Source organism: Asparagus officinalis, chromosome 7 (genome assembly GCF_001876935.1).
Source record: "Asparagus officinalis chromosome 7, Aspof.V1, whole genome shotgun sequence".
Taxonomy (NCBI): Eukaryota; Viridiplantae; Streptophyta; class Magnoliopsida; order Asparagales; family Asparagaceae; genus Asparagus; species Asparagus officinalis.
The window spans coordinates 83199153-83217927 of record NC_033800.1 but is presented as its reverse complement, the minus strand read 5'-3'; the positions used below and the strand labels follow the sequence as shown (position 1 = coordinate 83217927).

The 18775-nt window shown below is 36.2% G+C and overlaps 1 protein-coding gene across 1 annotated transcript; it reads left to right on the top strand.

Moving 5' to 3' along the window:
* LOC109847447 lies at nucleotides 9661-12221 on the top strand. The gene is made up of 5 exons (XM_020416676.1): nucleotides 9661-9990; nucleotides 10184-10586; nucleotides 10686-10936; nucleotides 11026-11739; nucleotides 12045-12221. The coding sequence occupies exons 1-5, from the start codon at nucleotides 9661-9663 to the stop codon at nucleotides 12219-12221; spliced, it is 1875 nt and encodes a 624-aa protein (XP_020272265.1).

The window sequence follows — 18775 nt, the reverse complement described above, 5'->3', positions numbered from 1 at the left end:
ATATTTTCAAGTGTGTGCCAAATCAAGATGTTCAAATCACTTTGGTGAATTCCTACTAACTATATGAAATGCAACCCCAGGAATAAAAAGCGACTAAAAATGATGGTAAAAATAAAATCTTTTTTTTTAATTAGGGTTAACAATTAAACAAATGAGAAGGGGAGAATTTGTTTGGATTTATTATCTTGTTAGTAAATGTCAAAGTGGAGGGTGAATTTTATTATGGTCAACTAAAGGTGTGGAATTAAAAATATTAGGAAGAAGACTTACCACAAGCGAATCTCCAATTCCTCAATCTCTAATTCTTGATCTTTAATCTCCAAGTAGTTCTTTCACAAAAAACACACAAGTTAAAGAACCAAAATAATAAAAAATCCTACTTAAGCACCTTCCCCGGCAACGGCGCTAAAAACTTGATGCGGCATAAACATGTACCAAACATGTGGCAAATGCACAACCGTGTCAAGTTATAGTATAAAAAGTTATTGATCCCACGAGAAAGGTGTTTTGTATGAGAAAATTAAAATTGGTTCTTATATTGTGTGCATGACAAATAGGAGTGAAGAATAAGTGTGATTATGGAGAGATGGAGAGAATGAAAATGATTGTGTAAATGAATATATTTGAGAGTGGAAGTGATAAAATAAATAAATGTGATCAACAAGGCAAGAAGGAAAAATCAAGAAAAAATAAAAATCAAGAATAAAAAATAAAATTCAAGAAAGTAAAGATGGTGGATTCAATTAAAGATATGTGTAATCTAAAATTAAACCCACTTCTTAGAAAAGAGTGATTCCCTATAGGGTTCTAGCCTAAAGGCGAATCAAAAAAAAATAAAAATAAACAAAAAGAAAAACTAAACCCAAGAGGGTTCTAGCCTCAAGATGAATAGTGTAAGAAATTAAAATCTAACTACAAAATAAATTGCAAAATCTAAACTATAAAATAAATTGTAAGAATTAAATACAAGAAAATAAATCTAACCTATAAGCATGAAATAAATCTAAGACAAGAGGGTTCTAGCCTCTTGGCTATTTAACAAGAAAATAAAATCTAACTACAAGCATAGAAATAAATCTAAACTAATAAGCAATAAAAAAGAAAATAAAATAAAATAAATGCAAACCTCCAAATAATTCTTCATCTCCATCTTCATCATCCAACAAAGAGAAAAAATATTTAAAATGGTGAAAAAAATATTTTATTAAGGGGTTTTTGCTTTTAGACCCATTTGTTTACTCTCATTTATCTTTAAACCAAAGTACTATTATTTGTATCTTTAAGCGCAATTCACTTTTTGTATTTATCTTTAAACCCAATCTCCAAAATACTATATTTTCACCACTTGTATTTATACACCATGAAGGTAAAAAAACCCAAAAATACCCCTTTCATTGCCAAATATAAACCAAAATCTCTCTCATAATTTTCTCCTTTCTCTCTCAGCCCTAAATTCCCAAAACGAGCCCTAAATTTCCAAAACGACCACGAACCACCGTGTGCCCGGTCGCCCACCGCCAACGTGTCGTGCATGCGCCACCGTCGGCCGTGTCGCTCATGCGCCCACTCACCGCCGATGGTCGACACGAACGGCGTCGTGCCGCCCGTCGTCCACCGTCCCAGTCATCATCGTCATCAAAACAGATCTCACCCATCCTAATCGTCGTCCACCGCTGTCGACCTCGCCGTTGTCATTACCGTCAAGCTGATTTTGCCGTCGACCTCGCCGTTGCCATTGCCGTCAAGCTGATTTTGCTCAATTGGGTAAGTTCTAATTTGATTTTTTTTAAACTTTGTGCCAGGCTTGCATGTTGTAAATATGGGTTGGATTTTGGTTGTTTTAATCTGAAAAATGATATATTGAGTGATGATTTCATAGGTTGAGATGAGTTCTGTATTAATTTGATATGAGAACTTCTTTTTATGTGGATGAAGTTTGATTTCATTTTCATTTGGAGGTGATGGACAGAATTGGAAATTGGAACTTCTTTTTATGTGGATGAAGTTTGATTTCATTTTCATTTGGAGGTGATGGACAGAATTGGAAATTTGAGATATTGTGATAAATTTATATTGATTTCATTTTCATTTGGAGGTGATGGACAGAATTGGAAATTTGAGATATTGTGATAAATTTATAAAATTTATGTGATCCTGGGTTCATTAATTAGGGAGAGATGAGGTTTGTTGTTAATATGATTAGTTTTGGTTCTGGGATATGGTAGATGATGTTGATAAGTTTCATATTGGAGATGGATCATCAATGGTTCTATTAATATTAGCTCTAAATTGTTGTTGCCTATGATATCGTGGTAGTTTGATTCTGGGTATGACTGACATGGTTTTGAAGATACATCAATGAAAATAACCCGTCGAGTGTAGATCGAATGTTTAAGCCAATAACGACAACTCGATTCCAAGAACTTGATAATATTATTTTCCCACTCCTAACTTCATTTTATTGATATATATTGGTATTCCTTGTAAATGATAGAATATTTTATCATTATTCTTCCTTCCGCGGGTATATGTCAGATGCTAGTGAGTTTAGAGTGAGACTTATTTCTACCATTCCCGATGCTTGGAATTTAGACATTACTTCTTGTCAGGAGGTAGAAAGTGTTGATGTACATCAACAACGTGGGTTAGTGTATTCGACTTATTCATATGTTGTTGTTTTTCGTATGTGCTAACACTCACATAGAGACTATATATTGCAGGCCAAGAGTGTTATATTGATATTATAAACATTTGAACTTGCAGTAGATTGGATTACGAGGTGTTCTTGATGGCATACATGTTTAGCCTCGTTTCCGGTCAACCAATTTCAATTGACCAAAAGGATTGTTCAAGATATAGAGCTTGTATTGTTGCTTTGTTTCTATCTGAAGGTATATTTTCTATAAGTATAATGTTCATTGAAACGTTTATATTCAGCCTATTGTTCTTTTAATCCGCTTATATTTTACTTTCAGGAAATCAACCAACATGATCTTCAAGACCAATTCCACAGATGCTAGATGCCAATTGTGATATCCAATATTTTTTGTGTACATCTATATTTTGGAAATTGATTTGTAAAGTATTTGTATAAATATATGTTGATTATGTAGTCCATGGTGTTTTGTGTCTTCTGTGGTAGATTATAGCCATTGTGGTTAACTTACTGGGTTATGTAAAGTTTTGCATGCTTTTTTAAGTCATTGATATTGATGGAAATGCAAAGTTCTGTGGTTAACTTAGATTATAGCCACTATAGCCATTGTTTGCATGTTGTATGTGCTGGAAATGCAAAGTTCTGTGGCAGAGTTCTGATTACTTGATTATTTTTGGCAATGCAAAGTGCTAGAAATGCAAAGTTGTATGTTCTGGAAATACAAAGTGCTGAAAATACAAAGTTTTGTAGGCTTTTAAGTCCTTGATTTTTTTGGCTGGAAATGCAAAGTTATGTGGCAGAATTCTGATTACTTCATCACTTGATTATGTTATATTCACTTGTTATATTCACTTGATTCAATGCTAGAGTTCTGATTACTTCATCACTATCAACATCCTGGATATACAATGTCGTATATAGTTTGTCTGGAAATGCAATGTTGTATATAGTTTGTCAATCTCCTGGATATGCAATGTTGTATTTTATTTGCTCCTTTTGTTCTCACACACATGATTACTGTTGTTATTTGTCAATTGCAAGTATAGCATATTATACAGTAAGTATAGCACGTTATATTGTAAGTATAGCATGTTATATCAAAAGTATAGCATGTTATATCGAAAGTATAGCATGTTATATTATAAGTATAGCACGTTAACCTGAAAGTATAGCACGTTATATTGAAAGTATAACATGTTATATCGTAAGTATAGCATGTTATGGAGTAAGTATAGCACATTATATTGTAAGTATAGGACATTATATTGTAAGTATAGCACGTTAACCTAAAAGTATAGCACGTTATATCGAAAGTATAACACGTTATATTGTAAGTATAGCACGTTAACCTAAAAGTATAGCACATTATGGAGTAAGTATAGCACGTTATACAGTAAGTATGGCATGTTACATCGAAAGTATAGCATGTTATATCGAAAGTATAACATGTTATATTGTAAGTATAGCACGTTAACCTAAAAGTATAATAGATTATAAAGTAAGTATAGCACGTTATGGAGTAAGTATAGCACATTATATTATAAGTGTAGCATGTTATATTGTAAGTATAGCACGTTAACCTGAAAATATAGCACGTTATATTGAAAGTATAGCATAATATATCGAAAGTATAGCACGTTATATTATAAGTATAGCACGTTAAACTGAAAGTATAGCATGTTATATCTAAAATATAACACGTTATATTATAAGTATAGCACGTTAATCTAAACGTATAGCACGTTATGGAGTAAGTATAGCACGTTAACCTGAAAGTATAGCACGTTATATTGAAAGTATAGCATGTTATATCGAAAGTATAGCACGTTATGAAGTAAGTATAGCATATTATGGAGTAACTATAGCACGTTATGGAGTAAGTATAGCACGTTATATTATAAGTATAGCACGTTATATTGTAAGTATAGCACATTAACCTGTAAGTATAGCACGTTACCCTGTAAGTATAGCACGTTAGCCTGTAAGTATAGCACATTAACATGTAAGTATAACACGTTAACATGTAAGCATAGTATGTTAACCTATAAGTATAGCACGTTAACCTGTAAGTATAGCACGTTGCCCAGTAAGTATAACACGTTAACCTATGTTTATACGGTTGATGCTTGTAAGCGATTTGGGATGTTATCTATGCAGTAAGTATAACACGTTAACCTATGTTTATACGGTTGATGCTTGTAAGCGATTTGGGATGTTATCTATGTTCAGTTGAGGATGTTTATACGGTTGATGCTTGTAAGCGATTTGGGATGTTATCTATGTTCAGTTGAGGCATTTTGTGAGATGCTTCACGTTCAACATGCTTTTACCGAGTAGAGATCAATTACGATTGCATTTAATTATATGATTAGCAATTTGAGATGTGGTTTCCGTTGCGTTGAGAAAATGATGGACAAGTTATTTGCAGGTGTCGCTTTGGCAATTTGTAGAATACTTCCTGGCATCATGCTTTTGCCAACTTGAGTTTAATTAGGAATGCATTAGGTATATTGTCTCGCTGAGATAAATTATCAAACACCTTACATGCGTGTATTTCCTTTATTTGCCTAGCTTCTTTTTCTTTTTCTTTTTCCTTTTTTTATTGGGGTAGTACTTCCAGAAACTCCCAAAAACGATAACACTCATAATCAAGAAACTGAGAATAAGTAATAGAAACGCAATAAATCAACGCCACTTCTCATCGATAATCATCATTATCAAAATAACCCAAACTAATTTCTTCATTAATTGAAATTTTGATACATAGTAACAATATTTCAACTAGGCTTTACATATAACCGAATCCTTCGTCAACCAACCCCCAACCCCTTGTCAACGACCTAGGTCAATATCTTCTCCTTCAGCAAGTTCTTTGACCAAATCCTTTGTCAACCAACCCCTAATCCCTCAACTACAACAGCGACTAGAGACGGGCGATGGCGGCTGGAGACGCGGCTGGAAACGGGCGACGGTGGCTGGATACGTGGTTGGAGACGGGCGACGACGGCAAGGGGCTGTCGTTTTTTAATTTAGGACTGAGTTGAAAAGAGTAAGATTAGGAGAGATGTTGTTTATATGGGGCCAAGGGGTATTTTGGGGATTTTGTATAAATACAAGTGGTGAAAATATAGTATTTTGGAGATTGGGTTTAAAGATAAATACAAAAAGTGAACTGAACTTAAAGATACAAATAATAGTACTTGGGTTTAAAGATAAATGCGAGTAAACAAAGGGGTCTAAAAACAAAAACCTCTTTTATTAATTGTAACAAAAGTTACAAATTTGGAAGACCTTCTCAATTAAGAGTGGCCCTCCTCTCCAAATGGAGTTATAAAAATTTTTACCCCTCTAACCCCTCACTTTCTACCCCTATTTATAGTAAACATCAATGAATGAGAGCTCTTGGATTGAATCCTTATCCAAAACCATCAAAAATCAGCCATTGATCTGTAACTAATTCGTAGCCATCGATACCAGTATCGATTCCGGCATCGATGCCGGCATCAATGCCGGCATCGATGCTGGTATCGATGTCCAATCAAAAATATACCTCCACAGATGGCTTCGTCTCGTCGAGATAGGCGATTTTCATATATTATATGTTAAATTCCGCCTTCCGGATTGAGAGATATCGTCGTTTCTTTACGACCAACCATCTTGAATACATTTTGTTTTCATATTTAATTTTTTTATTTTCTCTGGCTTCTACAAGCTACTCAGCTTGATTCTGGGCTTGGGATTTTTGGCTCTTACTTGTGTTCTTCATTTAATTCATGAGTTTTTGTTGAGAGATAGGATTTTTGGGCTTTATTTTTCATTAACCTGCAATTAAAAATAAAAACAATTATTAGTGGTATATTTATTCATTAAAAATAGATAATGAGGGTATAAAATTGTAATAAAATGTGATTATCATGAACGCACAATTGATTTTACAGGCTTACATTAACTAATGAGCTTAGCATAACTTAAGACAATAAATTATTACTACAAAATAATATTGTTGACACTTTGGTGACTCCCACTAAATGTGCTTACAACACTATAGTATTGAGATTCAGATACTGTCTATAACCTGTACTATTTGCACTAAACTGTTTGTCTAGAATGTATAACTGTGAACATCTATCTCTCAATCCGGATAATACAGTGCATGAATCTGAACCTACCACCTGTATATACTTGCGTTGATCCTCTGTTAATGTCATTGACATATATGTGTACTTATGAAATTTGCTATTTTTGTGAATTATGACGTATATAACTGTATAAACTTGTCCCCAGTTGTTCAACCACATTATAGATTGACAGACTCTCCCTGTGAGTACCCCACCTTATACTGACGGTGGTACTGATTGTACTATGTCATATGCTTTGTGTAATAGGTGTTGTATTGTGTTGCTACTGATACACTATTGATACTCACAAACTTTCTCAACCACATACACATTGACCACTTGTAAAAAATACCGTGAAATATATTCACACTCTTTACTACTGCATAAGCCTTAATATGCTACATAAAACTGACCACTAACACCTGCTGTATACAAATAAATACAAACGGAAATGACAATACTTTTATGTTACTAGGTTATCAAGTCTAAAGCATTGATAGTACTTCGCATGCCTCTACAGAATTACATAATGCTTGTTGTATCAATGGAATTATAATATGTGCTATTCTAAACACATGAAACTAAAATATTATATTTCTGACGATACATATCTGCTATACTATAATTATATACATGTGATTCTGATTGTCTGTTTACTCTTAATTGTATGTTGTGCATACTTTTAGCCTGAGTATTAAAAACATAAATGCTTACATAACAAAATTTAACTACAATCTCTTTGTCATGATTTTCTAGAAAGAAATTCTAGAAATTAGATAAGGTGATCATGAAGAAAAAAAGAGTTGAAGAATAAGAAATGATTGCCAATTAATGTCGAACCAAAAATTCAAGCAAAGATCATTCTCCACTCCTCTTCTCCTCTTCAAGCCTAGTTAATTGTTGTTTTCCTCTCTCTCTCTCTCTCTCCCCCCTCCCCCCTCTCTCTCTCTCCCCCGTGAACAAATATGCTCTCTCTCTCTCTCTCTCTCTCTCTCTCTCTCTCTCTCTCTTCCTTCCCGTGAGACAAAATTCGGAAGGGGTTTTTAAAGGGAGAGATTAGTGGAAGAATTTGTTTAGTGGGGAGATAAGGGGAAGTTAGGTGAGGGATTTGTGCAGAGAGATTAGTAGGTTTGTTAGGATTTTCTAGGATGGGTTTTTATTTTATTTATTTATTTATTTATTCAATCCTGTTATCATGTGGGCCTCCAAATGAATTGATTTGCATCTAAAAATGGATTATTACAATATGCATACGGATACAAAGCGGATATGAGAAAATTAAATAATATTAAAAAAAGGTAAAATGGTCAGATTGGTATATTTTGTAGACACTAGGTGACAGAATGGTATAAATTTTTTTACTTTTTTCAAATTGGTATATTATGTAGCCTCCGGTGTCATATACCCCTTAAGTTTGGCCGGATTGATTTTTCCGACCATTTTTCTCACGTGACGGATCACGTGACTCCAACATGGACTCCAGCGTGGACTCCGACATGGCGATGTTAAGTGGGAAGGAATTGATGGGCTTTTGTAGAAAACTCTAGAAAAAAATAATCCCTCACATTCTCTGATTCCCCTCTCTTCCCCTGAACCCCATAGCATGATGATCCCCATAGCTGTTAACTTCCCCAATTTGCAGACGATCTAAGTGAATAGCTTCCATCTTCATTATCGTCTTTGGCGCGACGGAAAAGATGAGTGCAAATTTCATATCTTTGAAACTAATTAGGGTAGATTTGATGGGTTGAAATGCATGGTTGAAATTAGGGTTTTTATTGTGATATTGTAGATGGGTGTCCAAATCTTGGTTAAAATCAGACATGGAGGCAATTTCCCACTTGGCTGGATTGAAGATTATGTTGTGGTAGATCTGATGTCAGATTTATGGACAAAGATAATCTAAATATAGAAAGACTGATGGATGAGGTTAAAGCAATTGGGTATAACAATGTCAAATGCATGTTCTACTATGTTCCTGGTGTAGGAGTTGGAAATGGTGGATTGAGGTCTCTAAACGATTAAAAATCCTTAATTGAAATATTAGTACATGCGAAAAGGGTGAAGGCAATTGAAATCTTTGTTGATCATGTCATTGATAAACCTACAGAAGTTATTATGGAAGACTGTGATGTGTTGTTGTTGGAAGGTTTGAGTCAACCAATTGATGAATCAATAACTCAACCAGTTGATTCTAGTTATTATGGACCTGCACAAGCACAAGAAGCACAAGAAGATGTGCATGCGCAACAAGTAACCACTCCTAAAAAGAAGGTGACAATAGCAACACCCAAGAAAGCTACTGTTAGTGCCAATGAGAAACGAACACCCAAGAAAGCAACACCCAAGAGGAAGGTAACAAATCCTTCAATCTCCAAGAAGAAACTAACACCCAGGAGGGCAACCAAGCTGTCAACTTCCAGTGAAACTCTGTCGCAAGAAGTAGTAACTGAATCAGCCTCTTTAGATGAAATGTTAAGTGCACAACAACAGTCAAGTCCATCTAGTGATAGTGACGACTCTGTGGAGGATAAGAATTACAGAATTGATCCTAGGGAGACATATGTAGATGATGACTTTGAGGAAGATGGTCTATTTGATGAGTTCAGCAATAATGGCAAAGGAAGTAAAAGAAGATTGTTCAAGAGAAAGAAGACTGGTGGCTCTAACTTTAGAGATGTTGACGTTTTGTCTGAACTAAATAATGAACCTAGGGAGACAGTGAATGTGGATGGCAATGGCAGTGTGCCTGAACCAAATAATGAAGATAAGGAGGCAGTGAATGACAGTGCCCACAGTGATGATTCCTTTCAAGCTGCCATATGTAGTGAAGATGAGGAATTGAATGAGATTAGGCAATGTAATAAGGAGATTTTAAGTCAATAGATGGGCAACATTGCTTTAAACTTCGGTGCAGTATTGAGAGAGTGTGTTGATGCAATCAGCTCCATGAGTTTTAACACAGTTAGACCCCCTCGAGTGGTTAATGCTAATATATCAACATCACCTCATGAAAGAGTGCATTCAAGAGCTGACAACACAGTTGATGGACCTGGGCTATCAACCACTGATCTACCTGAAGCATGGCCAGATTGGTTGACAAATTATGATGGTGGGTATGAATCAGATCCTAGATCAAGTGGTGATGAAGGTCGCATAATGGAAAGTGATGAGGATGAACCTATTGTCCAAAGTTTCCAAAAAAGGGTTGCAAAGGTCAAATATCCATTTTTTTAATGAAGAAGTTGATATGAAAAATGTTAAGTTGACAGTAGGATTGAAGTTCACGTCAAGGGAAATATTAAAAGAAGCTATATTGAATTACTCCATACAAGAACACTATGTTATTGTTTATGGAAAAAATGATAAGAGACAATTAAATGTGAATTGTGCACACTGTCATTGGCAGCTAAATGCAGGACCATGTCGTGATGATCATAGTGCTTGGAAAATCAATAGCATGCACCCTTATCATACATGTAGCAGGACATTCAACAATAGGTTAATCACTGAATGTTGGCTTGCTGGAAAATTTATTGACAACTTTTTGAGGGATCCTAAGTTCAAGCCTAAAGACATGAAAACAGTAATGCAAAAAGAATATGAGATCATAGTGGATTTAAGGAAATATAGGAGAGAAAAGAATAACGCTTTGAATGCAGTAGATGGTTTGTTTAAAAAGCAATATGGTTTGTTAAAGTCATACATGAGAGAGTTCTTAAGGAGTAATGATGAAACTACATGCATTCTGAAGGTCACAGATCAAGAGGACTCATCAGGGGTCTTTCAAAGATTCTACATGTGCTTTGCAGGTAAAGTTTTAAGTATTTGTTAGAAAATTTTGATGTTTTACCAAAGCATCTTTGTGATACAGTTTTTAGCTCATATTGAATTCATGCATGTGTTGTCAGCCATAAAAAGGGGGTTTGCTAACAATTATAGACATATATTTGGACTTGATGGGTGCTTTCTTAAACATGCATGTGGTGGGCAATTGCTAAGTGTCATGGGCAGAGACGAAAATAATCAGATGTGGCCAATTGTGTGGGCTGTTGTGGAGGGTGAAACCAGGAGCTCTTGGGAATGGTTTATGAGAATCTTATCTGGTGATCTCAACATGGGAGATGGAGAAGGATGGACTGTAATTTCAGATCAACAAAAGGTATTTCTAATTTCATGTCATATTCAATTGAATCTCCATTTGGACTACATGTGTAACTATCTAGACATGTTTTATTTTTGTTTAACTAGGGTTTAGTTCCGGCTATGCATAAAGTTTGGCCCCAAGCGGAGCATAGGCAATATGCAAGACATATTTATTCCAACTGGAGGAAAGTACATACTGGAAGAACTCTTCAAAAACAATTTTGGTATTGTGTGAAGGCAACCTCCATGGAGGATTTTGTAAGAGAGGCAGCCAAACTCAAGGATTACTCTGAAAGGGCATATGACGACTTCATGGCAATGGATCCTCACACCTTTTGTAAGTCCCATTTTAAATGTCATAGCCAATGTGACAATGTTGACGATAATATGTCTAAAACCTTCAACTCATTCATCTTTCTTGCAAGATACAAGCTAATAATTTCTATGCTAGAAGACATTAGACTTTCTATGATGGATATGATGCAGTTAAAGAGGAAGTTGATAACTCAATTTATGGGTGGGATTGCCCCTACAATAAGCAAGAAAATCAAAGAGGCTTATCAAGAACAATTGCACTGTCAAACACGTTGGTCGGGAACAAATGACTATAGTGGATTTGAGATACATCATAGAGGGATTGGCCATGAGGTTAACTTGGGTGAAAAAACATGTTCTTGTAGGGTTTGGGACTTGACTGGAATTCCATGTCTCCATGCCATTAGTGCAATATTATTCATGCGCAAGAATCCAGAAGATTTTGTTGCTCATTGGTACAAAAGTGAAGATTACACAAATGCTTATGGGAGCTTGTTAAATCCTGTGCAAGGTACAAGATTTTAGGACCTTCAACAGGAGGGATCTGTGTTGCCTCCTCACAGTATTAGAGGCCAATGGGGAGGCCCAAGCTAGCTAGAAGGAGGGACCCTTCAGAAGGTCCAAGAAATCCATTTAAGGCATCAAGGAAATGAGTACAGTTGAGATGTACCCATTGTGAATCGAGTGAACATACACGGAGAAAGTTCCCCACTGCACCACTAACAACAAGCTACACAAGTAAGATTATTTTTATGCAGCTGTATTTTGTGTTCATTAAATAACTTTTAATTACTTGAGCCATCTTGTAGGAATCACAAGAAATAAGAGTTGATGAAGGCCCATCACATGTGAGGAAAAAGGGGAGACCAAAGGGAAGCCTGAACAAAATTAGATGTGGTGACATGCCTCCAAGCAATGCTCCAACTCCAGCATCCATTATCATTGGAAGAAGGAGCAAAGCTCCAACTACCAGCACTGAGGCATGAAGAGGTAGAAGAATGAGAGGGAGAGGGAGAGGTGGTGCAAGTCAACTACGAATGCCAGAAGGGTTTCGTTTGTGGCAAGGAGCACAAGGGGAAATGGTATTTAGAGCTCCTGGTGACAGTCAAGTAAATGTGATACAGTTGACAGCTAATGCACCATCCTCACAGAGTGCACCCTCTCAGGATTTGATCATGTAATTAACTTAACAAGACTACCAGTGTTTTGTATTTTGGGTCATCTAACATTAACTAGACTACCAGTGTTTTGTAATTAACTCAACTAGAGACTACTAGTTGTTATTGTCTGGTTAATGTAATACATGTTCTATCTGATACATTTGGTATTCTGAAACTTACATGCATTTAGTATTTTGTGTTTTGTTATGTGATACAGTTCTATCTGGGCATGTTCTATCTGATACATTTGGTATTCTGGACAGTTCTATCTGGAACTTACATGCTTTATTGACATCATTAAACCAGGTCATGTACATTTTGGGTCAAACAGGTACAAGTGTTTTCAATATACCAATCTGTCAACTTGACATTGTATTCATGCCTATATATAACAACACAGAGTTGATGAAGTGTATTCAGCTTGACAGTGTATTCAACTTGTCAGTATATTCAATATATCAATCCTGTATTCATGCACAATTAACTTAGCTCCATAATAAATTGCGTTAAATATTCAGATTACATTAACTTCATAATCCAAAAAACTCACAAAATATAGTGCTTTATTCATATTACAACCACTTTCACATTACAACCATCTTCACATTACAACATACAGAATTAAACAGAGTGTAAACATTCATAATAACAAAATAAACTTAATTGGCCTTTTTTCTTCTACAATCTTTGCGTGCAATTCTACTCTTTCTTTCATCATTTTCTCCACTTCTTCCAAACAAGAAGCAGCCTCATGCTGAGACAATTCAACATCCTCTTTAAGCTTGTAAATGTACTCATTGCATCCTCTTAGCTCATTTTTATACCTTTGAAGTAATTCCTCCTTCAACAGCAACGTATTCCTCAAACCATTGATCTCCTCTCTTAGAAGCGGAAACAATTGACATCCAACACTACACATTGGTTTGTCAATCCACTCCCAAATTCCACAACCACCAACCTATCATTATTCAAAAATCAAATGAGACCATAATCTACTGAGATGCGCAAAAAATAACAGCTTCCAAGTAAAAACTACAATATTTACTGCAACAAATGAGGAAGTAAAATTAACTTACGCGATGATTGCGGCATTTGTAGAACCTCCTTCCTGGATTTTCATCAGTCATAGAAGTAAAATATTCGCATTCCAAACCACAATTACAAACCTTCACCCCAGAATGCTTTGCTAGATCATTCCACTGTCGTATAACTTTTTTTCCATTGAACCCTTGTTTGCTTCTTTCCATGCTCATGCTTGACACTGATCTTGAGCGACAACTTGAAGATGAAGAATCCATCACTAATTTAACTCCTACTGAACCTAACCCTAACCCTAGGAGGAAGAAAAAGATGGAGTGAGATGTAGAAGAAGAAGACAGATGCAGTTAAGGGGTGACGATGAGAAAAACCCTAATTTGAGAAAAAGCCCCCTTTCAGTGAGATTTATTCATCCTAACTACCGTCACGTCGGAGTCCACGCTGGAGTCCATGTCGGAGTCACGTGATCCGTCATGTGAGAAAAATGGTCGAAAAAATCAATCCGGTCAAACTTAAGGGGTATATGGCGCCGGATGCTACATAATATACCAATTTAACATAAGTTAAAAAAATTTATACCAATTTGTTACCTAGTGTCTACAAAATATACCAATCTGACCATTTTGCCTTTTAAAAAATATATGGTTCATATGATACAAAAGAGTTCATTACTATGTTTGTTATATTTGAAAAACTATGATTAGACATATTGATCATCAAAATTAATCTCAAATCCATAATCTAAGGATTAAAACTATTATACTAGTATGACCAATATGTATTCAGAAATTTAGGATACGAATTCGTATATTTCACTACAAAACTATATTCGTGGCCATATTCCATTGGTTATAGACTTGAGCATATGCGTATCTGTTAAGATATGATTACAAATATTTTCTCGGATATCGATACGATTTAGCACCCTAGTTAAACGTGATGCTGGTTATGTTTTCATTATGCAGCTACAAAGGCACATAGGTTTTGCACACAATAGGCCCATCTGTTGGATTTAATCTAATAAATCTAATTGTGGGCACATATGATTAATCAATATGTATTGCTATCTTTTAGGATAACCCACTAAAGTGATCAATCAAGTTGGGTTAATGGGTATTTAAATAAGTCATGGGGTTATATGTGCAGATACCAGGTTGTAATTGTGATTTGTTGAGGGGCCAAATTACAAAAGTATAACATCTATAAATAAGGGGTTATGGTCCCTAATCTAGGGTTACATTCTCTAATTCTCTTCACCCCCATCTAGAGAGAAATTCGGCTAGAGAAAACCCTAAGGTTAGAAGGTCCAAAATCCATCTCAAGATTTCATCTATGGATTCAGGTATAAGCTTCCGCTCTATTGATTCTTGTTAATCTCTTCGAATTAATCATGGCTTTATGGTTTTAGATCTCAAGTTCTTTATTAGATCTAACAAGTGGTATCAGAGCCATCTTTGATTAATTCTTAGGGATTTAAGGTTTAAAAATTGGGTTTTTGATCTTAAATCTCTGGTTTTTTGGATTAAGATCTGTTCTCGGATGAACAGTAATTTTCGGACGAACAATAAAGCTTTTTTCGGATGAACAGTAACTAAAAAATCACCGGTGAACAGTAACTTTTTAGAATTTTTGGATTTTTCTTCGATTTTTCTTGGACCTGGATCAAGAAAAGTTTTCCCGATTCTGGATCTGTTTTTTTTTTTTTTTTGAAAATAAAAATCGAGGAATTTTTGGGTTTGGTCGGCGACGGTTTCAGTTTGAAACCCTAAGGGTTCGTGCGATTAATCGTGGCAAAAATTAAGGAGGTGGTTACCTCAACTGAACTTCGCGTTCGTTATAAGGTGAGCCTCGTGCTCAATTTTAACGAACTTCGCGTTCGTTCTCAGGTGAGCCTCGCGCTCAATTCAAGTTGAGCCTCGCGCTCAGTTCTCATGTGAGCCTCGCGCTCAACTCAGGTGAGCCTCGCGCTCAATTTTAACGAACTTCGTGTTTGTTCTCAGGTGAGCCTCGCGCTCAATTCAAGTTGAGCCTCGCGCTCAGTTCTCAGGTGAGCCTCGCGCTCAATTCAAGTTGAGCCTCGCGCTCAGTTCTCAGGTGAGCCTCGCGCTCAATTCAAGTTGAGCCTCGCGCTCAGTTATCAGGTGAGTCTCGCGCTCAGTTCTTAGGTGAGCCTCACGCTCAATTCAAGTCGAACTCCGCGTTCATCCTCAGGCGAGCCCTGTGCTCAATCCAAACGAACCTCGCCGCGTTCATCCTCAGGCGAGCCCTGTGCTCAATCCAAACGAACCTCGCGTTCGTTCTCAACTTGAACCTTGCGTTCAATTTTTCAAACGAACCTCGCGTTCGTTCTCAAGTTGAACCCTGCGTTCATTTTCAGACGAACCTCGCGTTCGTGCTTAAGTGAGTCTCGTACTCAATACAGTCAAACCTCGCGTTCAAAGTCAAGCGAACTTCGTGTTCACTATGGTTAAGCCTCGGTTTTTCATGGGTCCACTTTGGTATACTTAATTTATTCAATTAAGTTATGGGCCCTAATTAAGTTGTGAGACCCCAATTAAGTTTTTTGGAAATTCAGTTGATTTAAATTAAATTTAAATCTAATTTGGTTTTAGACCCCAATTAAGTTTTTTGGAAATTCAGTTGATTTAAATTAAATTTAAATCTAATTTGGTTTTTAATAAATTATTAAATTCAAATATTATGACACTAAGGTATTAAGGTTGTCTCTCACTCCAATTGATTAATTGAAACAAGAAGTTGCCAAAGTAACCTCTCTTGTGTAGATTGTTCATGAGGAATGTGAGATGTTTGTGTGTATGCTTTCGTGTAAATATTTAATCGGCCCAAAGGAAGGTTAATATTTATTTAGACTGTATACACATCTGCGATGATAAGCGTGTGACAATTATAAGGTTTACATGTGAATAATGAATCGATCCAAAGATAGTTTCATTATTTGACATGAGTTATTGTCAATGTTTGATCATTGCAACAAGGTATCACTTACAAGTTAATATTACTGTCCAAAGACTTGATATTAATGTTGTGCCGGTATCTTGGATGGGGATTGTCATTATTTGAATTTTATTGATTATGGTTATTGATGTGAGCATTCTTTTGTTTTATTTCAGCTAATGCATCTGCTGCAACAATTTCTGCTAACATCAACTCAATTCCCATGCTAAATGGGACAAACTTCAAGGTTTGGAAAGAGAACATATTAATTGTTCTTGGCTGCATGGATCTTGACTATGCATTAAGAACTGAACAACCCCAACCTCTCAATGCGGATAGCACTCCTGATGCAAAGAAGGAGCATGAGAAATGGGAGCGTTCAAATCGCATGAGTCTTATGATCATTAAGCGTGGCGTTCCGGAAGCCTTCAGGGGCATAGAATCCGAAGGGATTACTAAGGCTAAAGATTTCCTTGTCGAAATTGAGAAGCATTTTGTGAAAAACGATAAGGTAGAAACAAGCACGTTCTTAGCTCGCTTGATTTCAATGAAGTATAAGGGCAAAGGAAATATCAGGGAGTACATTATGGAAATGTCTCATATTGCTTCAAAGCTTAAGGCACTTAAACTCGATCTTTGTGACGAGTTATTAGTGCATCTGGTTTTGTTGTCTCTTCCTGCACAGTTTAACCAATTTAAGGTCAGTTATAACTGTCAAAAGGAGAAATGGACTCTAAATGAGCTCATTTCATACTGTGTGCAAGAAGAAGACAGGTTGAAGCAAGATAAGACGGAAAGTGCTCATTTGGCCTATGCCTCTAAGGATAAGGGCAAGAAAAGAAAGAATGATAATGAAGCTGTTAAGGATCCAGTTCAGAAGAAACAACATAAGGATAATCAGGGCTGTTTCTTCTGTAAGAAGCCTGGACATGTAAAGAAGGACTGTACAAAATATCATGCCTGGCGTGATAATAATGGTACATTCCTTACTTTGGTCTGTTCTGAGGTTAATTTAGCTTCAGTACCTAGAAACACTTGGTGGTTAGACTCTGGTGCTACTACTCACATAAGTGTTTCTATGCAGGGTTGCCTGAGCTACCGAAAGCCAAGTGATGTTGAAAGACACATCTTTGTGGGCGACGGACAATCGGTAGATGTGGAAGCAATTGGGCACTTTAGGTTGTTGTTAGGAACTGGTTATTATTTGGATTTAAAAGATACTTTTGTAGTACCGTCTTTTAGACGGAATTTGGTTTCTGTTTCTGTATTGGACAAATCAGGTTATTCTTGTTCATTTGGAAACAGTCAATTCAGTTTATCTTTTAATTCAAATGTTGTGGGAACCGGTTACTTGAGTATTTATGACAACCTATATTTGCTTGATACAATTGCTTCTTACAATGAATCCTTGCATGTGGAATCACGTGGTACTAAGCGTAAATTAAATAAGGAAAATTCGGCGACATTATGGCATAAGCGCTTAGGTCATATCTCAAAAGGTAGAGTTGAGCGTCTTGTGTCTGATGGCATTTTGGATTCCCTTGATTTTTCGGACTTCGACGTATGTGTTGAATGTATCAAGGGAAAACAGACCAAAGTGAAAAGATTAGGTGCCAACAGATCTTCGGATGTCTTAGAATTGATACATACGGATATTTGTGGGCCATTCCCTACGGAATCCTGGAATGGTCAACAATATTTTATATCATTCATAGACGATTACTCACGTTATGGGCACCTATATCTTATTCATGAAAAATCTGAGTCTCTGGACATGTTCAAAGCCTATAAAGCTGAAGTTGAGAATCAACTCAACAGAAGAATTAAAACCGTCAGATCTGATCGTGGTGGTGAGTACTACGGTAGATATGATGGTTCAGGTGAACAACGTCCAGGACCATTTGCTAGATACCTAGAGGAATGCGGTATCGTCCTACAGTACACTATGCCAGGTTCACCTAGCATGAATGGTGTAGCTGAAAGACGAAACATGACTCTTAAGGATATGGTAAGAAGTATGATTGTTCATTCTTCTTTACCAGAGTCACTCTGGGGAGAAGCACTTAAGATAGCAGCTTACATTCTGAACAGAGTACCAAGTAAAGCAGTTGCTAAACACCTTATGAGCTTTGGACTGGTCGAAAGCCCAGTTTAAAGCATTTACATATTTGGGGATGTCCAGCTGAGGCAAGGCCTTATAGGCCAAATGAAAAGAAATTGAACTCCAAAATAGTTAGCAGCTACTTTATTGGGTACTCTGAACGCTCTAGGGGCTATAAGTTTTATGATCCCACACTAAGGAATATTTTTAAGACGGGAACAGCAACATTCTTTGAGGATGTTGAGTTTAGGGGGAGAAATAAGGTTAGAGACATTGTTTTTGAGGA

What these genes read in the sequence shown, in the direction of transcription:
- LOC109847447 (XM_020416676.1), top strand. Translation starts at nt 9,661, where the DNA reads ATGGGCAACATTGCTTTAAACTTCGGTGCAGTATTGAGAGAGTGTGTT. An exon ending in ATTCTACATGTGCTTTGCAG is followed by an intron (nt 10,587 to 10,685) that starts GTAAAGTTTTAA and finishes ATGTGTTGTCAG; the next exon opens with CCATAAAAAGGGGGTTTGCT. An exon ending in ATGGGAGCTTGTTAAATCCT is followed by an intron (nt 11,740 to 12,044) that starts GTGCAAGGTACA and finishes GCCATCTTGTAG; the next exon opens with GAATCACAAGAAATAAGAGT.